Here is a 20933-nt window from a genome sequence, read left to right as displayed (position 1 = left end):
CCTAATGAAGGATCCAAAAAAGGCCTTGTTAAGAAATACAGTTCTAATCTAGGAGGTGAGCGTGCTTTACTTTTTCAGGCTCAGAATTGAGGACTTCATGCCTGATATTCTACTCAGAATGTCCCAGACAAATGCAATCCAGGAAAAGGCAAAGGGTTTTCAGAAGTGTATTTGTGGCAGAAGGTAAGTGTCCCATAGGCAGTTTACACTAGAAATGCGACACCAGGCAGCTTCTGCCTAGAAGCCGCTCTGAATGCTGAAATGTGAAACTCAGTGCTCTTCCTCAGCAAATGGAGACTTGCAGCCTCAGAATCAGAGCACCATGTCCACTTCATCCTCAAGTCTCAGCTTTCCATCAGACATCACAAGAATGATGTCAAGCTGGGCTGACCACAACCCTACCGCCAAGCAGCGCAGCAAGAAATGTTGATCTTAAATACCAGTGTTACTGATATTATATACTTAACCTAGCCCAACATGTACAACATAATGAAAGATGACTATCTGTATGTTATTAACACTAAACACAGCACATTAGCAAGAGTGAATACCACTTACTGCACTCAGAAACTATAATTAGGACAAACACGCCTATTCTACAAAACTATCTTCGGAAAATCCATCCACATCACTGCTTATACACCATTTCTATCAGAGGGCACCCATTAAACCAAGCAGCAAAAATAAAAACCTTTCTCTTTTGGATTGACACCTTTTTAATTATTTATAATAATCAATAAACATTAACTGTACTTTTCAGAGCGGGGAAAAACAGGAGCTGGAAATAAACTAGAAAGGTACTTTAGATAATGGCTCGTCTCTTCTATGCATTATTCCTTATTCCTAAGTAGCTATGGACTTAAGAGCACAAAGAATGAGTGATTTCTAAACAAACAGGCCAAACAAAAGCATCTTGTAATCACAAGTTCAATATCACTGGTAAGATTGCATTCACAGAGGATTAGAGGATATTTATCTCTGGAGAGGCTCAAAGACGTGCCTCAATAATGAGGTAACCTGGTTTTAGACGCACTCAAATTTCTGTGACAATTCACAGGGCAGGGAGCTATTTGGTTAACGACAACAAGGCCTGGGATGCATGTAACAGATTAAACGTATCAGCTGCATCACTCAGTTTAAGAAGAGGAAGTGGTGTGCAGTCAATTAGTGGGCTCCAGCAGCACACTTTGGGCCTAGGTCCATAGTAGGATGTTGTCACATGTGTGGTAAAAGAAGAAAGCAAGAGTCTGTTTTTCCCAGCATCTTGGAGATTATACAGTATCCTAAAACAAAGAAACAAGGAATTCCACAGAGAGAAGCTCTCCAAATTCTGGTGATCCAGTGTTTCTTTAAGACAAGTGTGCTATGAAGATACTGTTTACACTGTCCATTTCACACAAACAAAACAAATGAAACCAATCCCAGCTCCCATTTCAGCTACTTACACTTCTCTCCCGGGTCAAATTTAAACATCAGAGGGCTAAACCTCTTCCTGATACTCAAGCAATGACAAACTAAATTCTTTTCTTCTAAGAAAACAGGTGTTTTCTTTTTGTGTTCAGTTCTTTTTGCTCTTGAGTGCTTTACACAAGTTTGTCTTTCCTTTGCTTGCTCTGTGGCAAACACAAGGCACAGGGCTTACAAAAGACAAAGACCCAACCACCCACAATACTTTGTTTTACACACACACACTGCCTCGTGCTCTCAGGTTTACCTTGCTAACTCTCCATAATGAGTCGTTCGCCAGCTTCAAAGCTCCTTGTGAAATGCAGTCTTTTCGTGTGCTAAACACAAAATATAGTTCTCAACACTGAACCAATATACATTCCATCTATCACTTTACCACACTTTTGCTTACACTTAATAATTGCTGGAAAACTAGCACACATACTGTATGTAAGTGCACTAAAACACACTCCATCAGAGAACTCCCTGAACTTTAACCTGGATTGACCCACCTGCTGTCTGTAAAACCCCGATCTCAGGTGCAGGTTTCTGTTTTGTAGGAGGAAGAAGACTCTTAATCAAACACCTTCACTGGGTTTCTAAAATGCAGCTGATTGGCAGAAATCTGGTCCTAACCCCAGTCTGGCTATCTGGTCATACTGAAGGGTACAATCTTTTCTGAGGGGGTTTTCATATTTGTGTGCATTTTGTAAACCAAATCTATATCTTCTACATGCAATTTTCTGTATATTCTTTGTGTAAAGGCAAGAATGCCATCATGAACCATCTGACAGGAAGAAGTAGAAGATGAAGATCAAACAACAGGCAGCAGATAATGGTTATTTAGGGATATCAATATGTTTAATACATAAACAGTTTAAATTAAATGTTCGATAATGCACATTTCTCCTTGATCATCCTCAGGCAATGATGTCTGACATTTCTGAGAGTGTTAATGTACGTCTGAGAAACTGTTGGCTAAATAAGTGTTTCTGCACACAGGGAATTAGAATAATTAAAGGATTGGTTTGGTTGGAAAGATTTACCAATGAAATCCTTCAAACTACAATTTTTATAGCGTATACAGAAGCAGTATTTTACAGTGCCAGGTGTAACCCAGAAATAAATATATGTGTGGCTAAAAATGTATGCTTACTTCTTTACCCAAGAAAAACTGTTTTCTTAACAGACATGCCTAGTGAAGGCAACAGAAGCATATATATACATACAAGGTGAGCAGTCCTGGTCTTTGCACTACTCATAATGACCACTTTGTGTCAAATTTAGTAGTAAATGGCATAGCCTTTCAATACGTTGATCTCTTACGCTAGACTACTGATCATGCAGACCTGAGTTGTTATTTCCTATTATCACATATAGTCTTTGCAAATCTCCTTCATTACCCTGAACAGCAGGTTGTGACACTGTTTGAGCTGTTAGTGTTGTTTAATGGTATGAAAGCAATTCTGCTTTTGAAGCAACCGTATTAGCATCTCAGCAACTGGTTTCTCAACATCGCCTGTGTACAAAACTAACTGATTACATTGACAACTGGAGAAGGTGTTCAAGCGCGGCATTTAGCAGCTATTTAATAATAATTATAATAATTCATTACAGTTATAAAGCACTTTTCTGGACACTCCAGAAAACCGGGGCTCCCCTCCAAAACCAAAGTGCTTTCAGTGGGGAGGAGAACAGACTAATGAAGCCAATTCATAGATGGAGATTACTAGGAGGCCATGACTGGTAAAGGCCAGGGGGAAATTTTGGCCAGGACACTGGGATAACACCCCTACTCTTTTCGAGAATCAACCTGGGGAGTTTAATGCACTATAATGGGGCATTAGGACCCACACAGACTGCAGGATGAGCACTCTGTGATCTCTATGATATGAGGGAGGATCAGATTATGGAATGTGTGATGGGATGGTATTTCTAAAACACAAATCTGTTTGAACATTTTTTTTTAAAAGCATATTGCAAATTTAAACCATACAGCAATATAAAATGTCTTGACTTCAATGTCTCCATTCTATAATGTCCTGAGAAACAAGGGGTGGGTTTACTCATTGCTTATGCTTAGTTAATAGTTCAATGTTATTTTCTGTTAGAAAATTATTCACCTTGTGTTTTTCTATCTAGGATGTGAACAAGTCATGAACTGCAGAAGAAATGCTGATGCCAGGTTGTTTGTGACTTGGTGGGCATAGTACAGTCATCAAGAGCCACACTAAGCCAACAGCAGGTCTCTATAAGCAGTGCGCAAAACAGCGAAGATCTGCTCATACTAACTTCAAGAAACACAGGCTGCTGGTCTGTTAGTCACATGTAAAACCACCCTGTAAAATCAGAAATGGACCCATCTGCTATGGGAGACCCACCCATATTTTGATTCACCCAAAGACCAAGATAGATTTGATCTCCGTGTAAAAACTAAAAATGCTGTAGCAAAGATCAGCTACAGACAGTAAAAAAGGGAACCACATGCACTGTGTGGCAGACTTTTGGGAAGGTCTAAAAGAAGACACCAACTCTGTTTCCTAGAGAAAAGCTGATGAGGAAGTAACTCCCATTTTCTAATTAGGTTGATCGTTTTACCAACCACTTGTATCCTGGGACATACAAGTCCACAGGGGAGTGCTGTTTCTGAAGTCTGCTTACCATCTGTCATCCCTGTACTTATCTGAGTGCGGTACAAAAACCCAGATAGCACTGCACAGCCATTAACAGCACTCAAAGGTTTGCTACAGTACAAACATGTGTCCTGTTTACTATACATGTCCAGGATACTTCAACAGCTTCTTCTTTTAAAGCGACTCATAGACAGAGAGATCATAGAGGGGTGTAGAGCAGCAGTTCTCTACAGGGGTATTAACACTGGACTGGGCTGACCACAGGGCCTTCACGATTGAACATATCCCAGCTGACCAGCTAGCCGATTTACCCACGCACTCATTTTCTCAAACAACCCTTTGTGCGATTAGTTTTTAGCAGAGGGCAATTAACAAAAGTGTGCTTCAGCTCTTTCATTCAGGTACACTGTCAGTTGACTAACTGAAAGCTCACTTGAAAAGACAACAGGGCCATTTCCTAGGGCCAGGGTTGAAGACTCTGGCTGTGACTGCAACTCCCGGGCTTAACCTTGGGGTAGGTGCCAGGGCCTCTGGAGTTCTACAGCTTTCAGATTTGTGCTAGAGAATGAGGAGACTACCTGTGTATGGAAATTGTGGCTCCATTTTACTTATAGTTCTGGTTGAATTTATAATGGAAGCCAACAAAAAAAGAAACAAAAGGGTAGGATAAAACAAGAAAAATTTAAGTCAGGTAAAGAGCTGCGTCAGTGTGCGTTGGCTCCAAAGGAACAAGGAAAGGTTAATTCCACAATGTAAAATAAAGCAGAAATAAGAGACAAAAACTGTAAAGAAGTGCCATTTCTTCTTCCTGCTTTTGTTTTCAGAGTGAAGTTAACCGTTACTTGTTCCTTTTCAGCAAACGTATGCTGACACTGCTCTCCACTTGAAATTTAGACCAACTAAAGCTTTAACAAGGAGGCTAGGTCATTAAAGGCGTGAAAGAGCCTGGGTGGTCTGTAGGCTTACTTTTGTACATGCATAAAAACTATTACTGCAGGAAAAGAAAAGGTGCTTTTAGGTCTTTACCTCTGCTTTCATCTTGAGCTGTAGCTTCTTGGTTATGATACGCTCCACGTCCATTTTTCCTAGAAGAAAAACGTTCCGAATTTAAGTGTGGGACAGAGAAATGAGAGGCCCTGGTAAGTTGTGTTGACCGCATTCTTGCTGTAGTGGTAGTGGTACCAGTAGTGGTATAAATTCACAAATGTTACTTATTATTATATCATGAACCAAGCTAAGACGTGAAAATGACTTGTCATGTTGAGGAGGAAAGGGGGCAGTACAGCTGAAATTAGATTGTACTGAACTGAGCTGATTAAAGATATCTGTGTGGGAGAGTAAACAGCACTCTACTGCAGCTCAGCACTCTATTGCATTCAGAATAAAAACAACCTCCTATAAATTCATTTATGCAGTTCACAATCCTAAGTGGGGCCATGGCTGCACTCCTCTTGGTGATCTTATTTTTACACGACTGGTGACAGAAACATTGACAAATCTTAATTTCCAAGTGGAAACAGCAGCTGTAGGACCATAGAATAAAAAAGAGAAAGGCACAACGTGACCAGAGTCATTCCTGAATGATTTCAGACATTCGCTGAGGAAAGCACCAATACACAAGCTAACAGCCTGAAAGAGTGACCTTTGCTGTTCTTTAGGCAGACTTCGCTGTTGTACTCATTTGTGATCAGTGGAAACTGTGTGGAAAAAGGCGGGTAAATGGAAGCTCAGATTTCTCATGGCAAAATTCATTTGAAAAAAAAACTCACATTTTCTTTTGGTGGTGGTGTTTTAATTTTTTACTACCTCCATTTGAATCACTAGTTGTGAAAGCTTTGAAACAACCCAGACCGAGACCAAAGGGTAATATTCCAGTACTGCCGATTCCAGCATGGAGTTGTAATATAAATGAGTTTCAGTGTAACTATCTTGCAGGTTCTGTGTAAGCACAGCACATTTGCAATATACAGTGCCTTGCGAAAGTATTCGGCCCCCTTGAACTTTTCAACCTTTTGCCACATTTCAGGCTTCAAACATAAAGATATAAATTTTTTATTTTATGTGAAGAATCACCAACAAGTGGGACACAATTGTGAAGTGGAACGAAATCTATTGGATTTTTGAAACTTTTTTAACTAATAAAAAAATGAAAAGTGGGGCGTGCAAAATTATTCGGCCCCCTTGCGTTAATACTTTGTAGAGCCACCTTTTGCTGCGATTACAGCTGCAAGTCGCTTGGGGTATGTCTCTATCAGTTTTGCACATCGAGAGACTGAAATTCTTGCCCATTCTTCCTTGCAAAACAGCTCGAGTTCAGTGAGGTTGGATGGAGAGCGTTTGTGAACAGCAGTTTTCAGCTCTTTCCACAGATTCTCGATTGGATTCAGGTCTGGACTTTGACTTGGCCATTCAAACACCTGGATACGTTTATTTGTGAACCATTCCTTTGTAGATTTTGCTGTATGTTTGGGATCATTGTCTTGTTGGAAGATAAATCTCCGTCCCAGTTTCGGGTCTTTTGCAGACTCCAACAGGTTTTCATCCAGAATGGTCCTGTATTTGGCTGCATCCATCTTCCCCTCAATTTTAACCATCTTCCCTGTCCCTGCTGAAGAAAAGCAGGCCCAAACCATGATGCTGCCACCACCATGTTTGACAGTGGGGATGGTGTGTTGAGGGTGATGAGCTGTGTTGCTTTTACGCCAAACATATCGTTTTGCATTGTGGCCAAAAAGTTCGATTTTGGTTTCATCTGACCAGAGCACCTTCTTCCACATGTTTGGGGTGTCTCCCAGGTGGCTTGTGGCAAACTTTAGACGAGACTTTTTATGGATATCTTTGAGAAATGGCTTTCTTCTTGCCACTCTTCCATAAAGGCCAGATTTGTGCAGTGTAAGACTGATTGTTGTCCTATGGACAGACTCTCCCACCTCAGCTGTAGTTCTCTGCAGTTCATCCAGAGTGATCATGGGCCTCTTGGCTGCATCTCTGATCAGTCTTCTCCTTGTCTGAGCTGAAAGTTTAGAGGGACGGCCAGGTCTTGGTAGATTTGCAGTGGTCTGATACTCCTTCCATTTCAAGATGATCGCTTGCACAGTGCTCCTTGGGATGTTTGAAGCTTGGGAAATCTTTTTGTATCCAAATCCGGCTTTAAACTTCTCCACAACAGTATTACGGACCTGCCTGGTGTGTTCCTTGGTCTTCATGATGCTCTCTGCGCTTTCAACAGAACCTTGAGACTATCACAGAGCAGGTGCATTTATACAGAGACTTGATTACACACAAGTGGATTCTATTTATCACCATCAGTCATTTAGGACAACATTGGATCATTCAGAGATCCTCGCTGAACTTCTGGAGTGAGTTTGCTGCACTGAAAGTAAAGGGGCCGAATAATTTTGCACGCCCCACTTTTCATTTTTTTATTAGTTAAAAAAGTTTCAAAAATCCAATAGATTTCGTTCCACTTCACAATTGTGTCCCACTTGTTGGTGATTCTTCACATAAAATAAAAAATTTATATCTTTATGTTTGAAGCCTGAAATGTGGCAAAAGGTTGAAAAGTTCAAGGGGGCCGAATACTTTCGCAAGGCACTGTAAGCGGGTGTCCTGTGTGTATGACTTCAAGAAACAAATACCTGGGGCACAAGTCTACAGCTTTTAAGTTCGATTTTAAAATTAAACAAAACCTTTTCACATGTAGCTGAATTACATCTCTGTAAATTGTAATTCAGAATGTAAAAGGGAATAAACAGATACATTGTTTAGTAGTGACGATAAACAACATTTTAAAACTCAACCTGTTCTCAACCTGAATGAGTAACAATTTCACAAACAAGATGAAGAATGTCATTAAACTCATAATAAAACTAAAATACAAACTGTTCCAGGAACAATTTGCTTTATAAAGGAAATGTTAACTACCTTCCGTTGGCATGTGTAATGTTTATCTTATTTGTCCATGGTGAATGAAGGAAATGCAGATTGCCATAAATACCACAATATTCCCAAACTTACCTGGTTATAGAAACACTTTGCTAAGAATGAATTGAGGCATTCTTGTTTTTTTTTTTCAAATCAGGACCTCACACTGCCAACCAAAATCTTTAAATAAATACTACTGGGGAATGAAAAAAGACATGCCTTGATGCAGAAAATATAAAAAACTAAGTGGGAAGTACAGTGCTAGAGGGAAATGAATATTCCAAGACTGGGTACTATAAAACTGTGAATAATAATATACTCTTACAAAACTAGTAATGTCCTTTACAAGGAAGAGTTGTAAAGGCAGTGATATTTAGCTTCTGTTTTCCAATTAAAAGAACCTGCCAAGAACTGAGATCTGGGAAACACCCTTCAGGTAATCCGAAGGCCCCACACAAGAAGTACTGGATTCTGATGACTTTTTTCTAAACTTGAGGCTGTTGCTATGCAACAAACAGGAGGCCTAATGTTTGCCCAGGAAGTAGGCAAACAATCACCTTCCATTTACGGCACCAATCTGGAACAAAGACAAAATCTGGGTGGCCAAGGTGTTGCATTTACAGTATAAATAACTATTTCTAAGTCAGTTCTATTTCTGCCTCAAGCTTCGCAACCTGGGCCAGTCCTTACATTCTGTAGATAATTCACTTTAACAAAAGGCAAATGATTGCGTTACCCCCAGTTTTGTTTAATACAACTAGTTTAAAAAAAACTGTTAACTGACACGTACACTGTCAATAAGAAACACTCCCTTTCTTCTCAAACAGTCATTCACACAAAAATGCCGCACAACTAACAGCAGGCTTGAAGCAGCACAGTATCATGGTTTAGCGTGTTTTTGCAATGTAAAAATCCACAGCTTATGAAACATGTTCACAGAATCAATTTGTCCCATTACGTGCATTAACTTCATTGTCTTAACCCTTTCCTCACCAAACCTTTACAAAGAAACACAATATCTCCATAAACTGTGGCTGAAACAGGACTTCTGGTTCACAACTGTTGTGATTATTAAGCCAGTTAGCTTTTATCCCAATCAGCTTACATGTTTTTATCTTTTAATACAGCTGAGCATGCTACTTACTACAGCAAACCAAGTAAAATACCTTGCACAAGCGTACAACAGCACTGTCCAGCCTAGTCCAACCAGTGTCCATTGGCAGGATGTGGGTACAGTTACAGGTCCAGCACCCTAACCATGGCTCCCCACTGCTGCTTAAACTGCAGCCAAAATCGTCTCCGATTCTGCTGCCATTTTCTGGCATAACACCTTAACAACAAACCTCTCTACCATTTAGCCCACATTTCCAAAACAGAAGCACAGCATTCTTTTTTGCAACAGAATCTATATCTGTATTCATCATAAAATAGTCCTACCTGGGTTAACAATTTTAACCCGGGTGCACAAAGTAGCATTACTTTGCTTGTGTCCACTCATCCTTTAAAACCTTGGCAATACATGAGGAGACTATAGTGGGTTATTCATAAATGTACTGGGTCATAGCTAATGGTCATAGCTAATAGTCTCGCTAGATTTATGAGAAAAATGTTAAATCTGACAGACTGCCTCTAGAGCATCTTAGTGGGAAACAAAGGGGACAGCCTGCCAGGGAGTTTTCCCATGTCTTTGTATATCTCCTCCACAGGCAGGAGAATGATAGGAGTGGGCCAAGGCAATTAACATCAACAATTAATTTACAAATTGAGTGGCGGGAGTCAAAAAGCGTCAATCTTTTTTTTTCAGATTTTTTTGGCACTTATTTTGCTTTTCACCCACTCGATTTGTAATCTCCAGCTGTTGCGTTTACATCTCTGCCCCCATAGTACAGGGGTAAAATGAGGGTGGGCCGATATTATTCTGACAAACCCACACAGATATTCATCTTATGGCACACTGTAAGAACCAAAGTGTCCGAGTACAGCACAGAGGGGCTACCTGCCTCTCTGATTTCAAACCTGCACATGTCTAAGAAAAGACAGCCATGATCCAGTCTATCCTGGGCAGTACTCACAGACATGGCATGGACACTGAATGGAGCACCTATACTGCTCAAGCCATGGAAGAGCCCATCCTACAGAAAATTAAAAGGGGAGAAATTCTGGGTAGGTGAGGACAAACAGGTCATAGAGTGAGCTAAAACTTAAATCTGCTTTTTTGGCAACCCTGACACTAACAGATGCAAGTACAGCTGAGGTCTCAGTGTGGCTCACTTGGACAGCACCTTTGTTGCATTGTGGGAGTGTGCTGAATGAAACAATAACCCACAGAGGTGCCAAAGCTTATAACAGCCTACGAATGGAGTGTTGCCAGTCAGGAGGAAGTGGAAATTTCCTCAGCCTTGAGGCCTCCTCTCACCCCATCGTCAAGGTCAGCTCGTTAGAGTATGACTGTGAAAATTACAGAGCAGGCAGAGGCTCCATTCATAAAAACCCTGGAGGATATTTTTCAGGAATTATCCGGAAACCAATAAGCCAATTTACATTTTCGGGTGGTCACAGTCCAATCTGGCAAAAGCATATCATAAAGGTTTTACAAACAATATTTCATTTTTCATTAAACAGGTCCTGTACAACATTTACTTTGCATTAAACAAGCTGAAGAGATGTGTAGGAACAGGTAAAAGGGATTTATTCACTGCTGAAAGAAATGACAAGAGACAACGTTTCAGCTGTGGAGGCTTCTTCAGCTCCGTTTTTGTAGATGTTAAAGCACTTGCGCATTTTTCAGTACTCCAACCTTTATATTTTTAAATTTTTTGCTGAATACAAAAATCTACAAAAGGCCCTAAAAACACAAAATTTAACTGTACTGACACTGTCCCTCAGTGACTGGGAAAACAAGAAAAACGCCACTGTGTTTCTAGTGGAGGCAGATTTCCCACACATTTACAAAAACAAAATGATGTAGAAAATAAATACTGCCTTATCAAAAAGAGACACGTGCAGAATTAACCTTTAGATCATAAAGACAAAAGCAATAACCTGAGGAACCGATTCAAAAACTGCCACAAAAAAAAGACAAAATAAACAGTGGTTTAACCTTTTCTAATGAAACTAGATAGGCCAATTACAAAAACTCCTGGGTTTAAGTCTTTTAAGTCTTTTCTTAGGGAAATTTTAGATGAAGTTCACATTATAAAGATTAAAACAAATGTCCAAAAATAAACTACCATAAAAACTTTGATGTTGTGCCTTGGCATTTAAAAAAATTCGATGACTCCTGCCCCCCAGGGCTCCAGGTAAATAATGAGCTGCCACAATTCCATTTGTGTGCTTTCTGATGGTAACGTAGGGATTTCATTCCTATTTCTAAGGTCTGCCATTTGTAAGTATTTTACTGTCTTATAAAAAACAAACTTTAATGTTTTCATCTGTGGCTTATCAGAACACTTATGGCCGTTAAGGATCATGGCATCTCTGAGTATGTCCCCAAAATCCACACTATACCCTGCACATCAGTCCATCACACACATGGAACAATGTTTTCAATTGTCCTACTTTATATTAAAACCTTTATTTCAAAATGCGTTCAGAACTCTGATATACATTATATTATAATTCATCTATCCCTTTTCTAACCACTTTATCCAGTAAAATAGTTGCAGGTGACCCAGAGACAACAGGCAGAAGGCAGGATACACATTTAATGGGATGCCAGTCTATTACAGTGCACACACACAGACACCAAAACACACACATACACACACCAGGGTCAGTTATCCTAGAAGCCAATTAAGCTACCTTTATGTCTTTGGATTGTGGGAGGAAAACGGAGCACCTTGAGGAGACCTACACCAACACAGTGAGAACATACAAACTTCATGCAGGTAGCATTCCAAGTCTTGCACTGAAACCAGGGCTCCATTTCTGTGAGGCAACAATGCTAACCACTGCTCCACCATGCCACCCACTATATTATTCCAGAGCTAATTATTCTTGTTTCAGGAGTACTAAAGACCTTTCATACAACAAACAGAAAACCCAGGAAGAGCCTGCGAATGAAAAACATAAAAAAGCAGCAATTTAAAGAGACCCCAGCCTTTACCATTTCTACCGAAACACTTTAATGAAGCTATTACTCAGCCCCTTCAGGTAAACCGAGAGAGTTGGAGTGCTTCATTATTTAAAGCAAATTCTTACAACAGCCTGGAGTAGAGTTTGTCTGTTACTTGACACATAGGGCCAAGAAAAAAAGAGGGAGCAGAAGTCATGAACATTTAAAACGCTGCAGAGTGTGGGACAGACTGTGACTTACGCAACCTTCTGACAAGTTCCTTTCTTCATCGGGAAGATGTCAGTGGCCTGGAGTTGCACAATAGTATTGAAAAAATAAAACCTCTCTTCAGCTTGCTGGTATTGTGACTCAGAAGGAATCAGCCGACTCCTTTGTCATGGCTACATTGTTTTCTATGTGCTATCAGCGCTAACAAAGGAAGCCAGAAGAAGCCAGAGTCACAGGGTCAGAGATCACAATGCTGCTTTTGACCTTGTGAACTTCACTCCTTTGCTCCCACTCCCAGATGTATCTACTTGCAGGAAGAAACTGCCTCCCCTCCGAGCTCAACAACCTCTCCTGACGGGCTTTTACAAGTGGAATAATCCACCAAAACAGAAACGTCCAACATTCTTCACTCCTTCTGCACAAGGTGCCAATTGTCACTCGCATTCTAACAACTAACAGATGTGAAGCAGTGATACAAGCCAATAATCGTGTGATCAGTAATAACCAAAAAACATGCTTCTGATTTGGTCTGTTATGCAATGTGATAGCCAGACAGCAAGCAACAGGTTTAGTGCACAGGTTTACAGACCTCAAAGCCACAGATTAAGTCTGAAAAGCCAGCACACCCACTCCAATTGTGGGGAGAGTTGCTTGGAGAGACAAGCCAGCATTGCAACCCGAGTCTAACACTCATTCACATAAATCTCTGACTAAGCCCAACCCAAATACAGGGAGAGGTTACCTGATTGTGAAATCCAAACTCTTAAGTCAACAAATATTGGGAAGAGTATTGACAGACTGGACAGGATTCTCTGTGCATCCTACAGGGCCAGCTTCCTTAAGGACAACATTACAGGACCACAATATTTGTTTCTTGTGAAATATTCAACTCCATGTACACTGACCTTGGGCACAAAGCATAAGCCAGAGGGTTCTGGGAAAGGGCCAGGGTTACATTTACTTTCAAGTGGTGATACACAGGATAACATTTCTGTTACAAATACAAACACCATGAAATTGCAACTCTGGGTTGCACCATACCTACAGGCAGGTTTCACTACATGTTTGACTAGTTTCTCTTGTGACAAATTCTATACAAGCACATTTTGAAAAGTCTTATGAAAAAAGTCTTATAAAGCTTCAAGGCATTCCACTGGGAACGCAGTGTTAAAGACAAACCCAGAGAGACTGAGGAGGACGTCACTATTTGAACTACACTACCAAACTGCAGTTTATGACTTTAAAACAATTTGGAATGAATGGAATCGGTCTAATCTTGGAGGGAAGAGTTGAAGCCCTTGAAGCCCCGTTCCATAACAGACCTGATAGGAAACCGTTATCATCAGCAGTTTTGAGGGGAGTTCTATCCACACACTTAAACACCATCTTTAACAAAACAGTGTCAGGATGAACCAAAGGGAATTAAATCAGTGTTGCACATGACAGAGTAGCCGTCCAAGGATTTAACAGAAATTCATTTTCTTCCCCTGAGAAATGAATGAGGTAAATACAGTAAGAGAAGAAGAAATCTGAAGCCATATGATAAGAAATAACAGGAAAGTAATGAGAGAATGGGGTGTGACTGATCCCCTGGTAGAACACATGCAGTTCCATCTTCGCACCTTTAACAGGCTTTTATTAAGACCTAGCCGCCTTCTGTCAACCTCGGCCATTCTGTAAATAAGAAATTTGTCACTTCCCTCTCTTCCCTCCACCCTCTTCTATAGGGTTCATAAGGTTTAGAAATTCAGTGAGCAGTCTTACAGATTTTAATACTGGAATCCAAGTCTAGCCAGACAGAATTTTAATCCAACCAGGGCCAATGCACACCAAAAAAGCATTCTTACCTAGTTAAAATTCTCAGATGTGAGAAGAAGTTACCTGAATTTTGAGGGACAAAAACTAAATGAAAGCCTGGGTGTTTATGGAGTCCCCAGGACTGGTTCTGTGGAGTGTCACTCTACGGAAGGTGAGGAGGGGGGATTCTCACCGTTGCTGGTTATTCGGTGCTCTCCTTCTGGTCCTCTCACTGCGCCATCCATCTCCACACTGCCGGGCACCTTGGTCGGGACCCTGCGGCTCCTCAGGGAGTTGCCAGCCTCACTCGTCATCCTGCCAGGAAACAGCCAGAGACAACATTATTCAGGACACTGCGGCTTGGCAGGATGGGCTTGGACAGGCTCACACCCAACCAGTCAGCCCAGGCAGATTCCCTGAACGAAAGATGGAGTTAGCACTGGTTGACCAGGCCATGTCCCCCATGGTCAGCTGTCACAATGCCACTAACGTGTTAAGTCTGCTCAGTGCTTACTGCAGACCAAGAAACAAAACACAGATCGCAGGTGAGCCAGGACAGGTTCCCTATTTTCCATTCAAGAGTCAACAATGTTGTTGAGTCATCACTTCACAAGAAGGGGCTCCACCTTCCCCTGACGTCTGGGCCTCTGCAGTCCAGGACATTCCTAACACGCAATCGTTGTCATCAAGTCAATTAACCCTTGAGCTGACGAGGTCTCAAAAACCAGTTCTTGGTCGCTGAACGCACCTTTATAAGTGAGTCAGTTATCAAACCAAAATTGCAACAGGTAACGCCTATCTGCCTTTAAGGCAGCAGGGCATTTTAAAAACCGTGTGACGCAAAAGCAATAATAAATCCTTAATGTTTCTATTTGGATCAATTCATTAGGGCACACATTGAAACCATTATTTGTCTGCAATTCTACAATTTGTGATCTCAAAATGCAAGGAAAATATCTCATGTCCTTAATCTGAATGACTGGCTCACAACAGGCATTGATTAGGTGGGGAAGTACTCCTAAAATGAAGACAAAACCTCCCAGGTATTCCTCAAAGGTAAAATACAAGCAAAAAAAATAAGTTACTGAATCCAGTATAACATTTGCATCTCACAACTGAATGGATGCATTACAAACATCTCTAAAAATAAACTTGTATTCCATTTACAGGCCTATCAAGTGCTCTTGAAGAAACACTGCAGGTGAACACGGTAACCCAGTTAAATTTGCCATTCAAGATGATGCGTGTGGGCAGCATCTTTGTGTGGCCCTGCTTAGGACAAGGAAATCAGGTTTCCTCTCCCTACCACCAGAAGCAACTGCGAATGCTCGTGCAGGGCCAGTGATGAGCTTGGCAGAAAGAAAGCAAGACGTACTGGGAAAGAAGGAGCAGTGATCCAGTGACTTACACAGGGATATGACGATAGGTACGCAGCATAACTTGGGGCTGAAGAACATTACGACTTTTAATTCCGCTAAGTAGAAATATTGAATGGAAAAAAAAACGAGCAAACCCATTTCTAAAAACCTTGCTAGCACTGTATGTGTTTAGGCATTGTTGCTTTCCCTAAAAGCTGCCTCTAAATGGTGATCTTTTTAAATTTACTGCAGCAGTAGTAACTCTAGCCCTATTCTCCTAGTGGGTAAAGCAGGAGTAAACCCTGGCCTGGTTTTCCCCAGCCAAATCAATAATCACCCCTCTTTCATACAGTTCCTAAGCAACATTTCGACCTTAATAAAGAGATCATCTGAACTGCAATCAGTCTCAACCCACACTATTCCACCCTGAAAATTACAAGCATCTCACTATTGTTGGACTCCTCAAAGTCTATTATATAATGCCTTTAACTGCTTTAATTAGAAATTATTTATCTCACAGACACAAAAGAGAGCTTTTGTAGTTGGTGGTGTGGTTCCCAGTTTTGTAGAAAAAAACAGCTTGGATTAAGATAAGTGTGTTTTTTTTTACATACACTACTGCAGAAGATATTCAGCAAAGATTACACAGAGGACTTCACAAAAAGAAATAAAATTCAATCAACATATGAAATGAAAACCACAAAGGCTGATGAAAGGACACAAATTAAATCATACAGACTTGCATTCACACTTAAGAACAGCAACTACGCTGTCAAACTTAGGTAGACTAAACTTTCTTTCTGGGCTTTTTCCCATTTCAGAGGAAATCTGTGTTCTTATTGTCATTCGGTTCTGGCAATGGAAGGAAACACGAGCTTGTCGCTGATTCAGAGAGAAAGGGAGCTACAGATTACTATGCAAAGAGAGATTCCTCATCACATGATAAACACTCTTTAATTGAGGCAAAGGTCCCTGTTTAAAACAAACTCAACACAAAAGCCTAGCAAGCACTTTCAAAACAAGAAAAATAAAAATAACGGCAAACTAATGGCACAAATTGATTCATTACAAATATTAGCTGCATCGCACGGGTAAAATGCGCAGCATTCCCCTCCCATGCCAGATAACTGAAAAGAATCTCTGTTCCTGAAGGACAGGATGACTGTAAAATAATTCTTGTCCATTCTTTAAAACAAAGCTTAAGCTTAAGAACTTTTATATGCTCAGTTACTAAATTACTCTAAAGCCTTTAGTTTGAGCTATAACCAAAGACGTTTGGCTCCAATTACTGTGTACACTTCATCACAAGAACTGTGGATGACAGTGTAATGCAATGAAAATTTAAGTTGAGCAAATGCAATTCCACATACCACAAGCCATCAATGTTATTTTTTGTCAGTCCGATCACTCAGACAATGCAATACATTTATTATTATGTAACCTATCAGTTTGTAATGCCAGTTACTTCAGTGACATATATCACTTTACTGATTTCAGACATTATGTTCCTGATGTTTTACCTCAATAATCATCCCGAAGTAAAGCTCCGCTTTGCAACGGTAGGCAGCAGTAGGTCCTGTTCCCTGTTTTAATTGTAGTTTTCCTTCACATTGTTTCATTTCCTAATTTTTTTGCAGTACTTTCTTGTTGCTCAAGCTTAAAAGTGTCAAACACCAATCCTAACAGTCCCTTCTGCAGGGCCTTGTGAGAGCTACGTGCAGGGTGACAAGGTGGGAGAAATATGTCAGAGTGCAGCATTGCTGTAAGACAGTCATTAGAGCATAGGGTCCTATTAACCTGGTTTCCCTTTTACAGACTGCTCTCTGCAAAAATGCTGGTATTCAGGTACCATCAGATCATTTCCAGTAGAGACTGGACCTTGTATCGGTACAGAACTCCATTTGGAGTGGTGTTTGACACTTTTAAGCTTAAGCAACAAGGAAGCACTGAGAAGAAATTAGGAAATGAAACATCCTGGCTTCTCACTGTGCTTTCCAGGAGACCACCCACAGGAAAAACGATCTCTGCTTGGTCTGAAAAGTATGGCTGAAGACTGCTCAGTTAATTTCTCCTTTTATTGTTCACAAACCGCATAGAGAGAAAATAAAAGGCAGACTGTACAAGACGCTTCTGCTTTATTTTCCTCACTGCCTCTATAACTATGCATTATAGCTTGCACTTGGTCTTTTATGAAAATGTGAGCAAAACTACAACTGAAACAAACTGTAACAAACCTGCTGTATTCCAATTTCTTAGGCTCTTACAGTGTTAGTGTTAATAACATAACAGGTGTACATGACTTAATTAGTATAATTTGGATTTAATCAGACAAAATCAGGCTAATCGCAGAGGCTGGCTATGGACGGGCTCCAGACCTGACAACTTGTGCTGTAAAAGAGCCAGTCAGAGGAGCTCTGGCCTTGTGCTGTCCATGGCAGGGTGCTATCCGTCTGTCTGGAATAACACACACCAAGGTCACCTGCTGCCAGTCTGCCTGTTCCTTTACTCCTCTGAGGAGCGGCAGTCCATCAAGTCAAGGAAACCAAAAGGCCTGAACTGAAGAATGTATTCAAGAACCTCACTGCCAGCCTACTCCAGACCCGTTTCCCTCACGTCACTCTGGTGGCAGATTGCGTGATTTTGGTGGCAGTGTTCATTTCCCCGATGGCTAACTAACATACAGGCTTGGGTACCAGACCTGTCTGATCCATTTCAGATATTATGAAGTATGGAAGCAGTGTTCGGTCCTGGCCCTGGAGGGCCAGTGTGTCTGCAGGTTTTCATTCCAACTCAGCTTTCAATGAGCTGCTTAGTGTCTTAACTGGACCAATTTAACAGCTTCTCCCAGCCCTTAGGCTACAGCTTCTTTCAGGAGCCTAGAAAAACTACAGAAACACACTCCCTCCAGGGCCAGGATGGTACACCCCTGAACTCTTGAATAAACGGCACTTAATTTCAAGTCTTATGCAAATTTGTTCAAAATTCAGATAATCTACACATAAAAAGCATCTGGTTTAAGTTTATACAGAAACGTCTGCAGCTACAGCCTGATTTTTATAGCTTACATTTATACACACTTTATTTCTGACCCTGAATTCATTACATCTATTTTATAGTGAAATAAGACATAACTGAATTGTAAACACTTGTATGAGGTTCTTAATATACCCTGTTTCAAAACCTTTTAAAAAAATCAGTCTCTATAATAATACCTAATTTTAGTAGTGGTGTTTGGAAACTCTTTGTATGAAAACAGAATGTAGCGGATGAGTAACCTTTTTTCTTTCTACAGGGACTAAGACAACAGTTTGCACCCTCTTAATTTCTTATGTAATAGTACATATTTATGAACTTATAATACATAAATTTATGGCTAAATGCTTTTGGAAGGCAATTTTGTCATCATTGTGCATTGAAAACGTATAAAATGTGATTTAATTCAAATTACCAGTGGTTCTTGGTGGTGAGTGAAAAAAAAAGAAAAATCATGATTTAATCTGGCATTTAACACATTTTAACACGTCTGGGTCCTTTTAGCCACTTGTTGGCATCAGATATTTTAAAGGAGGTTATACAGAAAGTTATTTTACTTTCTCTTATTACCGTAGAATGCAACACAAGGAACTGAACAGCACCTTCAGCATATACTACCTGGAAAACAAAATTCAAACAAAGACTTATCTAAGAGCTGCCTGGAAGATTATTCCCATATTGAAGCCAAGATAAGTATAACAACAAAAGACGCAAAAAAAAACATTCTAACTAACAGGAACCAAAAATAAAAACAAGTCCATCCTGCGCGACAACTTAGTTTTAAGCGCCACTACCAATCGACACCCCCATCTCCGAGGGGACCCCCGGAAACCGTTTTTGTGTCTTCCAGGTGCAACGACCCGAAAGACACTGCTTAGAAACAGAATATTTGTAGATACATTATGTCGAAAAACGTCTTAAGATAAAACAGGCATGATTTTTTTTTTGGGGGGGCGATATCTTTTTACAAAAACTTTCTTAGCAAATGTAACTTAAAGTCACGCCCTGAATGTAATCATTTCTATAAAAAAACTTCAGTGAAACCAAATCCATTTGTATCAAATCGTATTCTAATACGGAAGGACGGAGACCTTACAAGAAATGACCTGACACCATGAGCTAACTGAAATAGTATCTATCGGCAACTCACTTCACGGCAACTCACATTTTGCTTCCAGGAATATTTTTCAGGATGACTCAAGTGGCGCGTCGCTATGTATAATCTTACAGCCTTTATACTTTAAAACCTTACAACCGATTGAAGGAAAGCGATACACTGGGGGAAAAAAACAGAACTACTTTCAAAAGTGTAAAAATGGTTTTCATGATTGCCTTTAAAGTTTTTTAAATGAAGGCAATCAGTCCTGTGTGCTTCAGAGGAGGTTCGTAAATATATGTGCAGATTGCATCTAATGTAATGAGTGGTTCACTAGGTCCTTCACACACCAATGTATTGTATATACCACTGTTCACAAAACAGTGACAGCCGGGAGGCAATTTTATGTACATTTTAAGTCCCATTTTATGTAAAGCATGCCAAAAAGTCCAAACCACTAAACCCGATCGACAGGGTTACTACCTGTAAGCAGTGCTGAAATGAGTTCAAGGGTTAACGGGATGTAGCAAAATCTTCAATTCTTCTCAGGCCTGCCATCTACATGAGCTCAAAACCAAAGCGATCGGATTAATTACTTTCCTTTACTAATCCCTTCCCTAGTATACAGTAGCCAGGATCATTCCGTTGTGATGCGATCTAATTACATTCTGACAAGATGCTCCGGAGTCCTGGCTCTCGCCTGTATTTCACAAAGGCAGAGCCGGGAAAGGGAAGCCATCACGTTGTGCCTGTCCATCGTGAGCCTTTTCTCGGCGTTCTCCGTTTTCGTCATTGCACTTCATTCTAATTTAACAAAGTAGTTCTCAGCTATTTAAGATACATCTTGTACGGACCACTTGCTACAAACCTGGATTGGACAAGCTGATTTAAGAAAACGATGGCTCTCTCTACGCTTTTAGCGCGCAGATCCACGCGTGTATTAAACAGAATCGGATATGCAATCGCTTTCACCATTTTTGAATCAATATTAATATTCCCGCTACTGCAAGAAAAACAACGTCTGCGTTTCTTACCAGCTACCGTTTCCATGCTCCTAACACAAGGTAAAGTTAAGACTAGTAGCACTTCACAGCGTCGGTACAAATACCTACCACAGCATCAGAGTAAAAAGCTACAATCATAGTGATTAATTGCTTTCGTAGAATTACAAACGCTGAAATGATTTTTACATTTAACGTGTTTATTTACCTGTTACTGATTCACTCCCAGTAAGCTCCAGTTATCAGCTATTATTAACCCCAGTGCCAAAATACCCTTGTGTTTTACTGCTCTTTTAGTTCACCGGCTCATTTTTTCTTTCCCTGTTGGCTGCACGGTGGAGGGGGAAAGTACTGCCTTTCCTG

The 20933-nt window shown here is 40.5% G+C and overlaps 1 protein-coding gene across 6 annotated transcripts in view; it reads right to left on the bottom strand.

Moving 5' to 3' along the window:
- Positions 1–20933, bottom strand: part of soat1 (sterol O-acyltransferase 1) — a 42865-nt gene extending 21932 nt beyond the window's left edge. The window contains exons 1-3 of one of the 6 annotated variants that reach the window (XM_006635257.3): positions 20779–20933; positions 14276–14397; positions 5106–5164 (exon numbers count right to left, since the gene is read on the bottom strand). In XM_006635257.3, the coding sequence (XP_006635320.2) occupies positions 5106–5164; positions 14276–14396 (180 nt within the window). In that variant the 5' untranslated portion in view covers position 14397; positions 20779–20933. Of the gene's footprint in view, positions 1–1714; positions 1785–5105; positions 5165–14275; positions 14398–16960; positions 16984–20052; positions 20135–20603; positions 20627–20778 lie in introns of those variants that run through there. The other 5 variants (XM_069194338.1, XM_015356601.2, XM_015356603.2 and 2 more) reach the window with 5 other exon arrangements.

The sequence above is a fragment of the Lepisosteus oculatus genome, chromosome 9 (genome assembly GCF_040954835.1).
Source record: "Lepisosteus oculatus isolate fLepOcu1 chromosome 9, fLepOcu1.hap2, whole genome shotgun sequence".
NCBI classification, from domain to species: Eukaryota; Metazoa; Chordata; class Actinopteri; order Semionotiformes; family Lepisosteidae; genus Lepisosteus; species Lepisosteus oculatus.
The sequence above is the reverse complement of the archived record's forward strand: the minus strand, read 5'-3'. Positions and strand labels throughout refer to the sequence as shown.